The sequence below is a fragment of the Lepidochelys olivacea genome, assembly GCF_965140295.1.
Source record: "Lepidochelys olivacea isolate rLepOli2 genome assembly, chromosome: 4".
Taxonomy (NCBI): Eukaryota; Metazoa; Chordata; order Testudines; family Cheloniidae; genus Lepidochelys; species Lepidochelys olivacea.
In genome coordinates this window covers 23,641,702-23,660,441 of record NC_140414.1, presented here as the reverse complement: position 1 = coordinate 23,660,441, position 18,740 = coordinate 23,641,702, and the positions used below count along the sequence as shown (strand labels likewise).

The 18,740-nt window shown below is 40.8% G+C and overlaps 1 protein-coding gene across 6 annotated transcripts in view; it reads left to right on the top strand.

Annotated features, from left to right (window-relative positions):
• Positions 1 to 18,740, top strand: part of HELQ (helicase, POLQ like) — a gene marked incomplete at its 5' end in the record, with an annotated part of 34,218 nt that overhangs the window by 165 nt on the left and 15,313 nt on the right. Inside the window, 9 exons of one of the 6 annotated variants that reach the window (XM_084626629.1) lie at positions 421 to 498; positions 4,197 to 4,953; positions 6,380 to 6,558; positions 7,301 to 7,501; positions 9,248 to 9,320; positions 14,111 to 14,208; positions 15,469 to 15,567; positions 16,545 to 16,690; positions 17,799 to 18,038. In XM_084626629.1, the coding sequence (XP_084482755.1) occupies positions 4,221 to 4,953; positions 6,380 to 6,558; positions 7,301 to 7,501; positions 9,248 to 9,320; positions 14,111 to 14,208; positions 15,469 to 15,567; positions 16,545 to 16,690; positions 17,799 to 18,038 (1,769 nt within the window). Of the gene's footprint in view, positions 1 to 420; positions 499 to 4,196; positions 4,954 to 6,379; positions 6,559 to 7,300; positions 7,502 to 9,247; positions 9,321 to 14,110; positions 14,209 to 15,468; positions 15,568 to 16,544; positions 16,691 to 17,798; positions 18,039 to 18,740 lie in introns of those variants that run through there. The other 5 variants (XM_084626630.1, XM_084626628.1, XM_084626627.1 and 2 more) reach the window with 5 other exon arrangements.

The following is an 18,740-nucleotide window of genomic DNA, read 5'->3' as shown; positions in this document are numbered from 1 at the left end:
GTACGGGGGGAGCAGGCAGGACGCCTGGGTTCCCTCCCTGGCGATAACTCCCCATAATGGGAGTGAATGAGACTAAGCGGGTGGGGCCGCTCTGCTCGGGGGAGGGGCACTGCGGCTGTCTCAAGCCCATCGCTCCCCACAGGCCACAGTGTGGGGCAGCTGGCAGGGAGGGGTCAGAGCAACGGTCCCTCTTGCCCAGTGGCCTGTCAGTGGCCCATGGTAGATATTTCAGAGGGAGTTAACTGAACAGGGCAGCTATCAAGAGGCCTCCTCTCATCCAGTCCCATCTTTCGACAGACAGAGGTTTAGGGACAACCAGAGCATTGGGTTGTGTCCCTGACCATCTTGGCTAATAGCCAGCAATAGAGCTGCTCTCCCTGAACTTACCTAATTCTTTTTTTTTTTTTTGTTTGAACCCAGTGATTCTTCTGGCCTTTGCAACATCCCCTGGCAACAAGTTCCACAGGTTGACTGTGTGTTTTGTGAAGAAGTACTTAGGTTTGTTTTAAATCAGGGGTTCTCAAACTGGGGTTTGGGACCCCTGAGGGGGTTGTGAGGTTATTACATGGGGGGTTGCGAGCTGTCAACCTCTACCCCAAACCCCACTTTCCCTCCAGCATTTGTAATGGTGTTAAATATATAAAAAAGTGTTTTTAATTTGTAAGGGGGGGGGGTCGTACTCAGAGGCTTACTATGTGAAAAGGATCACCAGTACAAAAGTTTGAGAACCACCGTTTTAAATCATTATTAATTTTATTGGGTGATCCTGGTTCTTATGTTAAGTGAGGGGATTAATAACACTTCGCTATTGATTTCCTTCACACTATTAATGATTTTATAGATCTCTATCATATCCTCTTAATTGCTTCTTTTCTAAGATGACAAGTCCCAGTCTTTTTAATTTCTCCTCCATTGGAAGCTGTTCTACACGACTAATTGTTTTAGTTGCCCTTCTCTGCGTCTTTGATAATGCTACTATATCTTTTTTGAGATGGGGCTACCAGCGTTGCAAATATAATTCAAGGTGTGGGCATACCATAGATTTATATACTGGCATTATGGTATTTTTTGTTTTATTATCTATCTCATTTGTGTCCAGAGAACTGGCCACAATAAGGCCAGTATCCCTTTCTTAAGTGGTAACAACTAGTTTAGACCCCATCATTTTGTACATGGGATTATTTTTTTCAGTGCATGTTACTGTACATCAGTATTAACTATCAGCATTACCTTTTATCTACCATTTTGTCATCCAGTCACCGAATTTAGTGAGATCTCTTTGTAGACTCTTTGCAGTCAGCTTTGGACTTAACTGTCTTGAGTAATTTTGTATCATCTTCAAATTTTGCTACCTTCTTGTTCACCCCCTTATCCAGATCATTTATGAATATGTTGAATAGCCTTGTTCCAAGTACAGATTATTGGGGGACCACACTATTTACCTCTCTCCATTGCTAAAGCTGACCATTTATTCCTACCCTTTGTTTCCTGTCTTTTAACCAGTACATGAGAGGACTATCCCTCTTATCCTGTGTCTGCTTACTTTGCTTAAGAGCCTTTAGTTAGAGACTTTGTCAAAGGTTTTCTGAAAGTCTGAGTATACCATATCCTCTGGATCACCCTTGCCACATGTTTGTGAACAGCCTCAAAGAATTCTAATAGATTGGTGAGGCATGATTTCCCTTTACAAAAGCTGTGTTGACTCTTCCCCCAACATAATATGTTTATCTGTGTGTTTGATAATTCTGTTCTTTACTATGGTTTCAACCAATTTTCCTGATACTGAAGTTAGACTTACTGGCCTGTAATTGCTAGGATTGCCTCTAGAGCCTTTTTTTTTTTTTTTTTTTTTTAAATTAGCACTACATTAGCTACCTTCCAGTATTTGGTACAGAGGCTGATTTACATGCCATGGTTAGTAGATTGGCAATTTTACGTTTGTGTTCTTTCAGAACTCTTGGGTGAATACCATCTAGTCCTGGTGATTTAATTTATCAATTTTTTCCAAAACCTCCTGTATTGACATCTCAATCTGGGACAGTTCTTTAGATCTGTCACCTAAAAAGAATGGCTCAGGTTTGGGGATCTCCCTCACGTCCTCTGCAGTGAAGACTGATGCAAAGAATTCATTTAGGTTCTCCACAATGTGGAGACAAAGCCTTTTCTTCCTTGAGTGCTCCTTTAGCATCTTGATCATCCAGTGGACCTACTGACTGTTTGGCAGGCTTCCTGCTTCTGATGTACTGAAAAAAAATGCTGTTAGTTTGTGTCTTTAGCTACTTGTTCTTCAAATTCTTTCTTGGTCTGCCTTATTCTACTTTTACACTTGACTTTCCAGAGCTGTTGACTTCCAATTTTTAAAGGATGCCTGTGATAAATGAAGTGGGGTGCAGCTCATTTTGATGGACACCCAGCCAGCCAGTTAGCTGTAAAATCCCTCTTGGTAGCTGTTCTCTGCTTCCTTCACCTGTAAAGGGTTAACAAGCCCACAGGTAAAAGAAAAGGAGTGGGCACCTGACCAAAAGGGCCAATAGGAAGGCTAGAACTTTTTAAAATGGGAAATAAACTTTCCCATTGTTGTTCTCTGGGCTGCAGGGACAGAGCAGTAATGCTATAAGCAGGAATGATGTGTAATTTTTCATACCTGGTTCAAAACTTATCTTCCATATGTAGAAGGAATCATTTGGGTAAGGAACGTTTAGTTAAATGTGATCAGGTTTATTCTTTATTTTGGCTTGTGGATCTCCTCTGAGCTAACTCCTGATGCTTTTGTTTGCTTATAACTTTTAAGCTGAACCCCCAAGAAAGCTATTTTGGATGCTTAATCTTTGGAGTTTCTTTTAAAATCTAGCAAAAGCCGAAGTTCCAGATGTATTTTCTTTCTTTTTGTTTTTCATAAAAATGTAACTTTTTTAAGAACAGGATTGGATTTTGGTGTCCTAAGAGGTTTGTGCATATGTTGTTTAATTAGCTGGTGGCCACAGCTAATTTCCTTTTTCTTTCTCAGCTCTTCCCCAGAGGGGGGTGAAAGGGTTTGAAGGTACCCCACAGGGAGGAATTCCCAAGTGCTTCTTCCTGGGTACATGTGTGGGTTTTTTGCATTTGGTTGGTGACAGCTTTACCACGCCAAGGTCAGAGAAAAGCTGTAACCTTGGGAGTTTAATACAAGCTTGGAGTGGCAAGCATTAATCTTTAGAATCCTTGAGGGCCCCCACTTTCTGCACTCGGAGAGACCGAGTGGGGATTCAGCCTTGACAATGCCTTTTGCCTCTAACCACCTCTTGCACTCTGTTGTTTAGCTATGGTGGCATTTTTTTGGAATTCTGTTTTGGTTTGTTTTTTATTTGGGGTATACATTTCATTTGAGCCTTATTAAGGTGCAGCACTTTTCCAAACCTCTTACCTTTGTAGTCCAGGTTTATGTGCACTTGCTCCTGTCCCCAAACATATGACAGCTCTCTAATAGAGGGCATTAGTGATCCTGTGTTAACTCAAGTTAATTGGCTGATTTATTCAAGGTAACATGCATTTTTGTATGTGCTAATCTAGTTACTTTGTCAGGTATGCAGGTTTATGCTTCACCTTGGTCTGACCCTTACTCACTTCCCCTCCCAGCTTTGTTACTTACCCTTCATTCTGTACCTCATTGCACCTATCTGTAAAACATCTGTCTTTGTAAAGCACTTAAAGATCTTTTATATTGTTTTGGAAAAAATGCTACCAAATGTGACTGAGGACTTGTCTAAATACAAGAGTTGGCTCACTTCAACAATATTAGTACAGATAAAGCACTCCTTGAGTATGAACAGTTGCACTGGTGAACAGGTGGCTGATATCAGTGTTGTTCATTTCTGAATGAGAAGGGGTGGGATAAGCTATGCCAATATAAGGCACCTTCATGCAACTTGTTGATGCTGTGTCATACCAGTATAACTCGCACTGAAATAGTTGTACCAGTATGAAATCTGAGTGTCGACCAAGCCTCAATGATTTAGGACCACAAGTCACTTTAGTGCTTTTGAAAATCCCAACCATTATCTTTCACAAATAGAATGAAATGCACACTTAAATTACTCATGAAATTGACATTTTGGTTTTGAGTCAGATGTTTCAGATATAAATCTGTCAGCATGTGAGTCAGCCTCCCATTTGCTGTTGAATATTCATAAATATACTCTTTTTTTTTTTTTTTGCAGTATAATAATGACAGTGAAGAGGACATGTTTGGTGATTATGACAGCTTTTCTGGAAATGATTCTTTGTTAGCTCAGTTTGATAATATGGAGCAGGAATGTATTCAATCTATTGACTTGACTTCATGTACTAAAAACATGGAAGAAAAAGCTACTGTAGAGCCTGCATTTGGGTATCTTCAATTACAAAATGCCAGAAGCAAGGAACTAATTTTTTCTGCTGCAGGAAACATTATTGGTTTCAAAACTGAAGAAGAGAGTCATTTGAGGACCACAAGTGAACAAGATAACAGGACTCTAGAACCTGGAGACTGTTTTTTAGATGACTTGCCATCTTCACAGCTTCTATATTTTGAGGAAATGAATAATACCTCAGTTGATTCTAGAAAATCATCAGGTACAAAAGAGAGTGCTAATGACATGAATTCTTGCCTTGATAAAATGTTGAATCAGTCGTCTTGTCACCATAATGCAGAGCACACCAAAATAAATAATGAATTGTCCCCAAGCACCACGTCCAACATGAGTAAAAGAAAGAGTCTCAAAGATCACCTCAAAAATACTATGACTGGAAATGCCAAGGCTCAGACTCCACAGGTTTCTAGAACTAAACAGCTCAAAGAAGCTGTTCTGTCTGAAGAAATTTGTGTTGCCAAGAAAACTATTGAAACTTCTTCTGTTGACATTGGCCCTTTTTATGGGTTACCCAGTAAAGTTAGAGATCTCTTAATACAGTTCCGAGGGATTGAAAAACTTTATGGTAATATCCATTAAATTTTTGTTTAAAAAAATCACAGTTGTTTGCTCTTGGGTTACAGTGGATATAATATTTCCAGCAGATTGATGCAACCTTTTCATCATGTACTCGTGGAAACAAAATTTCTGTTTTAAGTTGCTAGACAGTAAGTTTGTTGAGTTGGAATTAGTTAAAATTAACCCATAAATTCTAAGGAAAAATCTTTCAAAGAATGTTGTAGCTGAAAAAGTGGAAAGCAAGGAAACTTAAGGTTACTCTTAATTTTTTTTTAAACATTAAAATATGGAAACTGTAACTCTGTCCCCCATCCACCCTAAGCTTTCGTTGTGTAACCAAACTTTTTTTTGAGGACTTAAAAGCATGATAAGGTCATCTTAAAACTGTAGTTGAGGCAGGATGTAGGGGAAGAGATGGTTGATATTTACCACTCTTGCTAAGAAATTCTGAATTTATTTTTTTTCATGGTATTTGCATGTGCTTTGTAAAAAGGCTGGAGTTACATTGTTGTAGCTACTTAAAGCTGTATGTTCCTGTGTTTAAGTTTTATGATAAGATTGAATTACCTGATCAACAGAAAATATAGGGGCTAAGAAGTTCTTATCCAAAGGCACCTCAACTTCTGTGGCCCCTAAAGGATAGAAACATTCTTAATTTCTCAGTTTATGGTAGAACTGTCTTCTTTTGGAAATCTGAGATAGGCTTTGCCAACTACTTTGGGGTTGTATTTGTGTCTAGATAATGTCACATTGAGTATTTCTGTTGAGACATGCTGTTGGTTTTGTGACTCTTATTTTCGAAGATGTACAACCTTGCGATGCAAGGTTGTCTACTGGGTTTTAGTGGTGTGCAGGTGATAATACGTGGATGGAATTAAGGTTGTTCGGGTGACCTAATCTGGTAAAATTTTGGTAATGTCAAAATGAAATGGTTCTTTAAGACATCACCAAAATATTACTTTTCAGTGAACCAAAAAATTGTATTTTGCAGACTGGACACTAAATCACAAATAGTTTAAGTTCAACCAAAATTCTATATTTTGGCAAATAAAACTATTCACCAAAAATATTTTGCCCAGCTGCAGCTGGTGGTCATTCCATGAAGCTGTTTTTAATTTCTACCTTCTGAAAGCTGTTTAACCATCTGGGCAATCTGAATGGCAGGCTGTTGCTGTAGATGCTTTAATACCTATATGTAGGATGGAGCCATCTGTATGTGGTATATTAAAATATTTTGTTCTGTGGACACTTTTATAAGAAGGAGGATGGGCAGGCTGGATCGTCAGAAATGTTCAGTACTTTATCAGTGAAAGCTGCCTGAGACAATAATCTGCCCATACGTTTTCTGTAAAACTAAAGGGTGTATTTTGATCCTGAATCAGCATGCATGTGAGAAGAGAGGTGGCAAAATAATTTTTCTTTCAATTTTACAGAGTGGCAGCACACTTGCTTAACGTTAGAATCTCTGCAACAAAGAAAGAACTTAATATATTCATTGCCAACCAGTGGTGGAAAAACACTTGTAGCTGAAATTTTAATTCTTCAGGAATTACTCTGCAGGCAGAAAGATGTTTTAATGGTTCTACCATATGTGGCTATTGTCCAAGAAAAGGTGTGAAAACAGTATTTTGGTTTTTTGTTTTGTTCTGAAATGAATATTACTTTTTATACATGCACTTTTTTTACCAGTGTTGGAAAATTGACTGTAAATATTTTAAATCCTCTGTTAATCCATAGGAGATTTCTAGTGAATATATTCTTGTGTATCTTGAATAAATATCAGCCTGGAAATGAAAAGTATGTTTCTATTTTCTAGTTCAGTTAAGAGGCTCTCAAACTACTCTTTGTGATGAAATGTACATAGTCTATAGTTAAGGATATCCACTTCAACTGAGTTATGAAAAATTGGATTTGCACCAAGCTGTTGGAATGTTAGTGCCTTGCTTGCAGTGCCGTCTAATCCAAGTCTACTCTAAAATCCATGTTGACATTTAAATAATCTTGCAAAAAAAAAACATAGCTGTCTAATGGAACTAATAAGTGATTTATGGAGGACAGATGAAGTATTTTGTCACTGGTTTGACAAATCTCAACACCTGAAAGGCTTATGTACTAAAATATTTTTGTCGTTAATATGCTTTGATTTCACTTTTTGCAGTAGTCATTTGTTCAAGTAATAGTTCTTATTGTCAGCTGTATTGTTGCATAATGTATACATGAAATAATGTCTTATTTTCTGGCCTTAATCCTGAAATTCCATTAGCATGAGTTAATTGCAAGATCAAAGTCATTAAGTGTGAAAATTAATTTACTCTTCATGTAATTTGTTCTTTTTGCATTTTATTATATTGTAGGTTTGGGCCTTGTCAAGTTTTGGAATAGAGCTAGGCTTCTTGGTTGAAGAATATGCGGGAAGTAAAGGAAGATTTCCTCCAATCAAAAGGAGAATGAAGAAATCACTGTACATTGCTACTATAGAGAAAGGACACAGCCTAGTGAACTCCTTGATTGAAACAGGAAGAGTTGGTGACCTGGGTCTAGTTGTAGTAGATGAGGTTTGTTATAAAACTTGCAACAGGTTACTAATACATATGTTACTATTTTATTTACAAAACAGTTACAAGAAAAATACACCATTTAAAACTGTATATATACTGTACAAATGGGCATATTGTACAGGTACTATATTAGAAAACCATTGCTTAGCAAGCTGGAGAGTATCCAAGATTTGTCTTGAGGGTTATTGCTCATTTGGGATTTGCTCCTTTCTGGTATCTTAATAGAGCAGTGGGCTCTTAATTTGTCTGAGAAATCTTCTTAAAGATGGTTGGCAAATGTTAACTACCTAAAACACAGCCATTTGCAGAATAGGATACAAGGGGCATTCATCCCATACTAGTATAAAACAAACTTTAAATTAATCTTGAACTGGTTACATTGAATGTGTTTTACTGATCCCTTAATTATACACAAAAACATGTTCAGTCTAGCATAAACCATTTTTGATCACATGGTTTTCTGAGAGTCCATTTGTAGCATGAACTAATCTAAGAAGATAAAGGAACAGCACTATTCAGATTTGACAGAGGATATGTCTACTGCACTACAGTGGTACAGCTAAGGCGCTGCAGCTTCTTATGTCGATGAAAGGGTTTTTTCTGTAGATATAATTAATCCACTTCTCCAAAAGGTGGTAGCTAGGTTGATGGAACTATTCTTTCATCGATCTAGCTACATCTATCGTGGGGGTTAGGATGACCTAATTACAGTGCTCAGGGCACAGCATTTTTCACAACCCTGAGTGATATTGCTAGGACAGTCTAATTTTTAAGTGTAGGCCAGAGTCACAACTCCGTCCCTACTCTGCTCCTGGTATAGTGTAGCTATGTGCTTCCCCTTACTTAAACTAGATTACAAGGTGTCAATCCAGCCCCATGTAACTACCAACAATATTACTCAAGTTGAAGGTGTCCCTTTTTAATAAAATGTTCTGTGACGAAAACATTGAGAATTAACTGCTGCTTTGCCAGTGATTGCTGTACTGTCATTAACTGTTAGCAAAAGGCCTTCACTGCCTTCTAAAGCAGGGGTTCCTAACTTTTTTCTTTCTGAGCGCCCCCCCACACACACACGTGGCCCAGCTGTGCCACAGCAGTTGTTTTTCTGCATATAAAAGCAAAAGCCATCGTTAGGGGGGAGCAAGGAGGGCAATTGCCTGGGCCCCATGCCGCAGACGGCATCATGAAGGTAAGTTGCTCATGCTTCGTCTTCCGCCCTGGGTGGTGGTACTTGAGCCTGGCTAGAGTCGTACATGGCAGGGCTTCAGCTTTCAGTCCTGGGTCTAACGCCAGCCATGCTTGTCAAACTCCCTGAAACTTGCTTCTGGCCCCCGCAGCGGCCCCAGACCTCTCGTTGCACAGTTTGATCAAGATAAGAGATGTACAAAATAAATTCTAACTGGGTAGTAATAAAAGATCACTGCACTGAGTGTTTTCTGCCAGGAAGTGCCATCCCTGTGACCGTTGTCATTTAATTTAATGGAAAGCAAACCTTGTTAAACACATACTTTTTTTCCGCATTCTCCTAAAAAAATAAATATATATATAATATTTTATAGTGAGATGACATTATTGGAGGAGGCTTTAGAGTCAAAATACACCAAACTTAAAGAGAAATCGGACAAAAGGTTTACCATATTAAAAATATTTGGGATTTGATTTGTATGTTGGTTTGTATTTAGAAATATTGCTAAGTCAGTAACTAATTTACCATGCCTCACTTCTCTTTATTATTCCCCAAAGTTGCACATGCTTGGTGAGGGGAGTCGTGGAGCTACACTGGAAATGATTCTTGCAAAAATTCTCTACACCAGCAGTAAGTAACTCCTGCACCATGACTAGTTAACTTTAAAAATACCATGTAAAGTAACAACTTGTATAACTTGAGAGAGATAATCCAACTTTTAATTTATTTTTTGTTTCGCGGTTTCTAAAATATCAGAAACTCCACTGAGTAATAGTGTATTTCACCATGGATCACTGCGGTTATTTTTTACCCCTTTGTAGTGCCTTGCAGGAGTTCATGAAGTGGCCCTGTAGTAGTCCCCTTCCTTCATCTCTGAGAAATTCCAGTTTGGGGTGAACTCTTCCCTCAAGAGTGAAATCTGACCCTTCCTGTTAAATGTTTATATAAAGGCCTTAGGGAACACTGTGAAACAGTATCCATTGCATAGGGTGAGTCTTCACGGCACAGTTGGCTTGAGTTATAACTAGTGTTACCCTTAACTTGATTTCCAGCCACATACAAAAATCTGTAGCTTGAGTTAGGTGGTACTATAAGCTCAAGACAGCTGGCCTTTCAGGGTATGTCTACAGTACACCTGGGAACATGCTTCCCAACATGGGTGGACACACACACACACTAGGTCTGCTGGATCTAGTATGCTAAATATAGTAGTGTGGCATGGGTGGCAGCTCAGGCTAACCACCCAAGTACACACCTGGGCAGTCAGGTGGACTTGAACTCGGGTGGCTTGCGCAAGCCACTGCCTATGCTGCTGCAGCTACGCTGCTATTTTTAGCATGCTAGCTGGAGCAGAGCTAGTACATGTCTGTCGATGCTGGGAAACATTGTCCCAGCTACAGCATAGACCAGGGGTCTCAAACATGCGGCTTGTGGGGTTATTCCCTGGGGGCCGCCAAGCTCCCTGCACTCTCTCCCGCACCCCCTGGACTTATTTCCTGTGGCCATCAAGCTCCCCCACTCCCTCTCCCCCCAGCACGCCGCATCCCTGCTCGTCTGCCTACCTCCAGGCACTTCCCACCTCCAAACAGCTGTTTGGCTGCACTTAACGCTTTCCGGGGGGTGGGAGGAACAGGGAGCCGCACACTTAGGGGAGGAGGCGGGGCAGGGACAGGGATTTGGGGAAGGGGTTGGAATAGGGGCAAGGAGGGGGTGGAGTTGGGGTGGGGACTTTGGGGAAAGGGTTGGAATGGGGGTGGGGAAGGGGTGGGGCAGGGGCAGGGCCTCATGGAAGGGGTGGAGTGGGGACCGGGGTAGGGAGGGGGGTGTCAGTGATGTAGCCCTCGGGCTAATGTACTAATCCTCTTGTGGCCCTCGTGGTGATTCGAGTTTGAGATCCCTGGCGTAGACATTCCCTTGCAGGGGGAGGTCGAAGCCTGAATGCTGCTGAAGTTTGAGCTAGTACTTCAGTGGGGATACATCAGCTTGAGTTACAACTCAGCAGCAGCTAATCTAGTCACTTTGCAACTCACTCAGTAACTCGTTGTTTTGAACAATAGTTGCTCAAGTGCAGTTAACTGGTGTGCTAACTCAAGATGACCATACTGTGAAGACACACCCATAGTCACCAGTATGTGGACAACATTAAATTCTTTATTCCTTTTTCATCTAAGATGGTTTTCTAATGTTTGTGATTTCTCAGCTTGTTTTGACTTAAATGGAAGTGATATGTCTGCAACTAATCTGGGAAGGATGGATGCTGCTGTGTCAGGGGATTAATCTAGAACAGTGTTTCATAACTGGTAGGTCATAAGGCCCAAGAGATTCACAAAAGGCAATCGGGGGAATTTGCAAGGTGTTGGTTTATGTTGAGATCAAACTGCCGAATAAAATCTCTCCCGCCACTCCTTTCACACCCTTACCCTTCAATGCCAGCCTCTTGAAACACACAAACAAATAAATTACATGGACTCATAGACTTTAAGGTCAGACGGTACCATCGTAATAATCTAGTCTGACCTCCTGCACATTGCAGGCCACAGAACCTCACACCCCCACTATGTAATAGACCCCCTAACCCTGGCTGAGTTACTGAAATTCTCAAATCATGATTTAAAGATTTCCAAGTTACAGAGAATCCACCATTTACACTAGTTTAAACCTGCAAGTGACCAGTGCCTCATGGTGCAGAGCAAGGTGAAAACTCCCAAGATCTTTGCCCAATCTGATCTGTGGGAAAATTCCTTGCCAGCCCCAAATATTGTGATAAGTTAGACCCTGAGCATGTGGGCAAGACCCAGCAGCCAGACTTCTGGGAAAGAATTCTCTTTAGTAACTCAGAGCCCTCCCCATCTAGTGTCCCCTCACTGGCCATTGGAGATGTAGCAGTTGTCGATCAGCTACATGTCATTGTAGGCAGTCTCATCATACCATCCCCTACATAAACTTACCCAGCTCGGTCTTGAAGCAGATAGGCTTATCATTGTTACATGTTTTATTCTTTTTATATAAATGGAAGAGGGTCACTGATCTAAAAGAATGGAGGTGGGGAGCACTGCCCTTTCACTGTGTGGTTTGTGGCCAGGGGTTGTGGAAGATCTTTTTTTCCCTGAGTACACGGAAAAGGGCATTGTGAGATATTTCTGTTATCTGTCTGTGACTAGCCCAGAGACTCTTCTTGGATGCAAACCTTGCCACAGTATTACCATGTCTTTTGTAATTGTTCCCCTAATGCAATTGTACGCCGGTGGACCTCTGCAGTCTTCATCTGATACAGAATACAGCCACCTGCCTTGTCAGTGAGAAAGGTGGAGAACATTCAGCATGTGCTCTTCAAGTGTGGCACTAAAGGCTACTTGGGTGTTCTGAGTAAAATTCAAGAAATCTAAATATGCATTGTCTGGGACCCAGTTATTTAGAAGACACCACCTTCTCTGCTGTCGTCTAATGATAGTTAAGGCCTTTTGTATCATGACCATCTGCCTAGAAGGTGGCTTTCTAAGGTCAGCAGCAGAACACTCCTAGCTCCAGGGCACCTGCCTTTAAAACTTGCTTCTTGTTACACTGAAGGACTCTTGTTCAGTCCAGGCTTCAATTTGATTGTTGCTTTTTCTTTTTTAATCTGTTTGGTTGTGTGACGGGGTCACCACTCATCACCGCTGGCACCCCCTGTTGGTCACTCCAGGAATTAGCTCTTGACCGCTGTGGGGCGTCCTAAACACATGGTAGTCTGCCCATTGGCTCCGCTCCGCTGTCCTGGGACCTGCGTTGCTCCCTGCTCGGCGGTGTCCTCTGCAGGACACTCTGCATGCACTTCAGGACACTGCCCTCCGGCAGTGCCCACCACTCTGGTCTCACCCCCTTCCGGGGTGGTGTTGTTAACAGCCGTTCTTCCGTTTGTCCCTGCCTCCATGGCCAACCACAGCCCTAGAGTCTAACCCCTTGTCTCAGGGGCAGGTCATGGTCTGTCTCGGCCTCTCTCCTCAATGGCAAGGGACAGTGCAAAGGGGGAAGGCGGGGGGGGACCCAGGACCCCCCACTACCCTGGGTCCTTTCCCAGGGACTTTCTAGGGGCAGCCTCCTTCTGCCTTCCATCTCTCCCCTCTTGCCTCCCTATTTTCCTGGGCCACACCCTTTGGCCCGATGCACCTTCTCAACCCCTCTTAGCAAGGGCCACAGCCTGGCAGGTATCTGGGCCAGAGTTCTGCTCTGCTTCCCCAAGCCTGCCCAGCACTGCTTTGTCTAAGATGTTGCTCCTTAGCTCAGGAGCCAGTCCTTCTCCCTTGCTAGTCAGAGAGCAACTGACTGCCTTCTCTGCTAGGCAGCCTTTATATAGGATGTAGCCCTGTCCTGATTGGCTGCCTCTTTCCCTGCTCTGATTGGCTCTCCCCCAGCCCTTTCTGATTGGCTGCTGGTCTGGGCAGCCTCTTAGGCCTGGTTCAGCCCTTTAGTCTGGAGCCCTGTATGTTATAAAACCATTGCTAGGGCTGTTTTGTCATGTGGCTCTCCAATTCTATTACCTTCATCGTTTTCAAAAATACATCCTTCTCTTGACGTGTGAGAGGTGAGTGCTAGTGGACTGTTGTGATGGTGAACAGTTAAACTGTTTCACTGAGAACCTTAAGAGCTGCCAAATTAAAGCTTTAAATAAAAGTCTAACCCAGGGGTTCTCAAACTTCATGTCGCTGTGACCCCCTTCTGACAACAAAAATTACTACACGACCCCAGGATGCGGGACTGAAGCCTGAGCCTGCCTGAGCCCCACTGGGTGGGAGGGCCAAAGTCTAAGCCACGCCGCCCTGGGTGGGGAGGGTAGGGCCAAAGCTGAAGCTCAAGAGCTTCAGCCGCATGCAGGGGACCTTTAATCTGAGCCCTGCTGCCCAGGGCTGAAGCCCTTGGGCTTCAAATTCAGCCCTGGGCTGTGGGCCTCAGGTTTTGGCTTTGGCCCCAGGCTGCAGCAAGTCTAAGCCAGCCCTGGCGACCCCGGTAAAATGGGGTTGCGTCCCACTTTGGGTCCCGACCCACAGTTTGAGAACCTCTGATCTAACCCAATGACCACTGTGAGAGCTTTAATTCCTCCACAGGTAGTAAAGTTTCTTGTTCCCTTAAGTTTTCTTTATTAATGGAGTTAGGTTGGGTTTACAGCAGTTGGCTCTGATATGGCAACTGCTGTGTTAAAATATGTTCACTGTTAACTAGAACTTTGCTTGTGCTGTGATAACTTGCACTGAAATAGGTACAAAAGTCTGTGGGCCCCTTTGGTTGGCCTTTTTAAAAAAAATAATGGCATGATTTAAACAGCTGCCTAGATACTGAATTCAGTGCTTTTTATATGTGCTATATAAGGCTATAAATACATCTTGTGACATTTTTAACATTTTGTGTCTTCTAATTTACTCAACATTTAATTTTCTATTTTATAGAAACTACTCAAATCATTGGAATGAGTGCAACTTTAAACAATGTTGGGGACCTGCAGCAGTTCCTGCAAGCGGAGTATTACGCTAATAATTTTAGACCAGTACGTGTTCAAGACTAGGGAAAACTATTGCTTAACATTTTTATTTTTAGAGTTAAAAGTGATTGCTAGTTTCATACTTTGAGCTTTCAACACACAGTTTTTGTACCACTTACACTGATTGAGTGCTTGTCTACGCTTACATTTTATAGCGCTCTAACTTGATGGCTCAGGGGTATGAAAAATCAGACTCTGAGCCGTGCTCCCAGTGCTCAGAGCTAATCCCCTCGTGGAGGTGGACTACCAGGAGTGCTGAGAGAGCTCTCTCCCGGCGCTCACATGTGACCACACTTGCACTTCAAAGCACTGCTGCAGGAGCATTCCCACGACAGTGCTTTGAAGTTTCCAGTGTAGCCGTGCCCTTAGAAACTTAGTTCAAAGCAGTACAACCTCCCCGTGCAGACATAGTTATACTGGTATAAAGGTGCTTGTATCTGCACAGCTTATTTCCATAAATATAAGCACCTTTATACCAGTATAACTATGTCTGCAGGTGGAGGTTGTACTGCTTTAACTGTATTGGTTTCTAAATCAGTTCAGTTAAGGTGGTACAAAATCTATAGGTAGACCAGCCCTTCTTTGTGATTGAGAAGGCACTTGTATTCTGAGTTCCTTCAATCAGATGCTTCAGTTACCTTTTAAAAACAAACAAACAAAAAACCTTTGGGCTAAAATTTCTCATTTGTTTTCTCTACCCGGGCAGAGAAAAGAGGGTATACAGTTAGATGTTTAAAAAAGTGTTCCTTTGCTTTGAGAATTAAAAACATACGTCTTTCATTGTTCGGCTTGCCTAGATTTCCGGGGACAAATCACATTTATTTTCTAAAAGATATGTGGCAGTAGTGGAAGTGACACACAATACAAACTGTATTTAACTTATACTGTTGCAATTCAGAAAGATACTTACCTTGAAGGGAATCAGTAAAGCTAACTAACATTAGATGAAATAGCATGCAAAACTGAAAGTAAATTGCTTGTGCACTAGCCCTGAAGCTCACAGCATCAGCCAAGCTGTACTTTACCAGTTGGTAGGAAAGGTGTGTATTGTCTTGAGGTAATGAATTCTTGGAGGTAAAGAACAGGCAAATAAATGCCATATGCCAGCTCTTGGGTGTAGAGATAAGAATGGTCCTTTATTTTTTGAAGTTTGGAAATGTATTTCCAAGAGATCTCATAGTTTTAAAGTTGTAGTGATGCAGACAGTAATTTGACCAAAGTTAATGTATCATTTCTTTTTCTTTCCTTTTTTTTAAACCAACCTAGGTAGAATTAAAGGAGTATGTTAAAATACAAGATAGTATCTATGAAGTTAACGACAAAGCAGAGAATGGCCTTACTTTTTCACGTCTTCTTAATTTCAAGGTAATACAGATAAATGTATGAAACTTTTCATTGCTTTAGGTATACAGTATTCAAAACTTAAGGTAAATTAAGGTATTATTAGGACTCATTGGTTCATAAATATACAGTATGATAAAGGGGTAGAATATCAATGGAAAAGTGGTCTTTAGAAGGCCAAATACTAAAATGAGGGGTGTTTTTTAGATTTTAATTTTATTCCCAGCTGTACAGGAGAGAAGAAGGGAGAGAACTTATTTTCCCTTCTGACTGGGGGAGTGAGGTGCTTGAAAATTTCAGACAACTAGCCAGAAGCTGCTACAAAAAGGATAGAGCCTATGAGCAAGGGCCAGGAAAACCACCTAGGTAGGTATCCCAGCACCCTCTCTCTTCTCGACAGCTGGGAATGGGTGATAGGCTTTCACACTAGGGCATTGCCCCTGCATTGTGGTAGGAGGAGATACCCTTCTCTTTCATATTGGCTTATGACTACTGGATTTCTGGAAATTTTGTTTCGTCTGGTATAACTATTCTTAATGTAGATCAAATTTGGGGCCTAATATACTTGAGTGCCCAGATGTGAAGTGTGGGGGAAGGAAGGTAATGGGTCTCTGTTCTTGATTCTAGGTTGCTATGCCCACAACCATAATGTAACAATCCGAACTCCTTGTTGTCTTTACCTACTTTTTACTGTGCCTCCACCCCCAAAAAAACTTCTGATCTCTAGACCAGTACTCTTCTTCATTGATAGAGTGACTACCAGTACGATAGAACAGGTAGCACCAGTGTTACCAATGAGTTCCAATGGTAGTAAAGAGGCAAAATATTCCATTCACACCTTTCTGTTCTCTCCAGTCAAATACTGAGCATCCCTTAAAGTTCTGCATTTTTAAAGCGAAAGGAGATTCAGAATTGATTTGCGGGTCAGGACCTTCGGTTTAATTCATGTAGTAATCACAAGTAGAGTGTGTGATAACTCTTTTTTTTCACTTTTATTTCAGTATTCTAGTAATCTGCAGAAGATGGACCCAGACCACCTTATTGCCTTGGTGACAGAAGTCATTCCAAATTATTCCTGCCTAGTCTTTTGTTCCACTAAAAAGAACTGTGAAAATGTAGCTGAAATGATATGCAAATACCTGAACAAGTATGTTTCTCTCATTACTATTTTAGAGTACACCTGAAATGCCAAATCGGCCTTGACTGTTGACTTCTTTTAGCACAAAAACTAGTCACCTGCCTTTTCCAATGATGATGAAAAAAATACTTGCCTGACGAAAAACAAAAAAAATTAACTTGCCCTGGGCGAATGGAGTTATAGGGTAGTTTGAAGGGAATGCTCCTGTTCCAGAGTCCATTTTTGGTTTAAAACAAAAACAGGCACTAAAATACAATTTTTCAAGAATCAGTTTAAAAAATATAAACAAGAAAAAAGAGCAAAAATAGCAAAGTTCCTTTAGAGACCATCAATGGAATTCACATCTTGTTCATGCTGTTCTGTGTAAATTACAGCACTCACTGTTTACCATTCATGCTCTCAGTGGTTCTCTTCTTTGTCATGCCTAACAGTAGCCTGTTAAGCAGCTCTTTGTGTTTGGTTACATATGCTGGGAATGTAAGATGCAAACAAAAAGTTGGATTTTTTTTTTAAGTTGAATATCTTAACGTTTTATTTCATTATCAATGAAACAACCAATATCTGCTCAGATTCATGCAATAATTCATCTAATAATAATCCAAAAAAATCTATAGAAATGATGTTTCTAGGAAGTTACATGGCACTTAGACTCATTTTCAGTGTGTATATCTGATTACCTTAACAAAATAAATACTGAAAATTGAAATCGCTAACTACTTGGTATTCCCATCATTGTGATTGCTGCCTATGAGGAAAAGAATCTGTGCTATTACTAGACTTGTAGGCAGGTTGTATCATTCTCTCGTTACTCATCTCAGTGCATTTGAAATAGAACATTTACCATTTTCTTGATCCTTTCTGTTTTCTTGACTGAAAGTATAGGTTGATTTTTTTTTTGCTGCTGACTAACGGTGATTCTCATTTTGGTAATAATAGTATTAGAAACACTAGAAAATGTTTTCCGGACTTCAGTGGTTGAGGTGAACATATTCTTGCTGTAGGAATGGAGAATGTGCAGGAGCAAATTAGAAGTATGCTTTTCTTTTAACGTAGTTACTGAATTGTCAAAATGTAAATGTTAAGGGTGTTTATGTTGTTTGCCCCCAACCCCCTCAAGGGAATATAGAAATCACAGGGAAAAAGAGAAACAAGATCTTATTAAGGACTTGAAGAATATTGGTAAGGGAAGTCTCTGTCCTGTTCTAAAGCGAACCATTGCATTTGGTATTGCCTACCATCACAGCGGCCTTACCAGTGACGAAAGGAAACGTATAGAAGAGGCTTATTCTGCAGGTGTCCTGTGCCTTCTTACTTGCACATCTACTCTAGCTGCTGGAGTCAACCTGCCAGCTCGAAGGTTAGTCATGCAAAAGTATTTGTGAGGATTCATTTAAACCCTATATTGTCAAAACTCCTGCTTTGTCTAAAATTGGAGATGTCAACATTATATTAATGAGGTTCCACTCTGAGTAGCGATTAAACGTGGCACAATCTACTCAGTAGGTTTCAGAGTAACAGCCGTGTTAGTCTGTATTTCCAAAAAGAAAAGGAGTACTTGTGGCACCTTAGAGACTAACCAATTTATTATTATAAATAATATTTATTATATTATTATAATAAATTGGTTAGTCTCTAAGGTGCCACAAGTACTCCTTTTCTTTTTGCAATCTACTCAGTAGTTCTCCTTGTGTGTTTGTTAGTCATATCTGCTGATTTCAAGGATGAGTTTTTCTGCTTTTTGCTCTTGGAAACCCTGCTGAGCAAGAATCCTTCTGAACAGTCAAGATGCATTCTATTTTGACTCAAGTATAAGTTAGAGAATTGTAACTAAATTCCAATTGCAGGACCAAATCAGATGATTGCACAGGCATAACTGAGGGCAGAATTTGGGTTGCAGAATCTGTTACTTACGATGGTGCATGAGACAGTAAGAACACGTCTTGGCTTTCAGGTAGAATCTATAGAGCTGGCAATTAAGAAAACCATCACTTTACTTATAAACTGAGAATTTTTTATTAAATCACTGAGATAGTAAATAAGGAAACAAACAATGTTATTT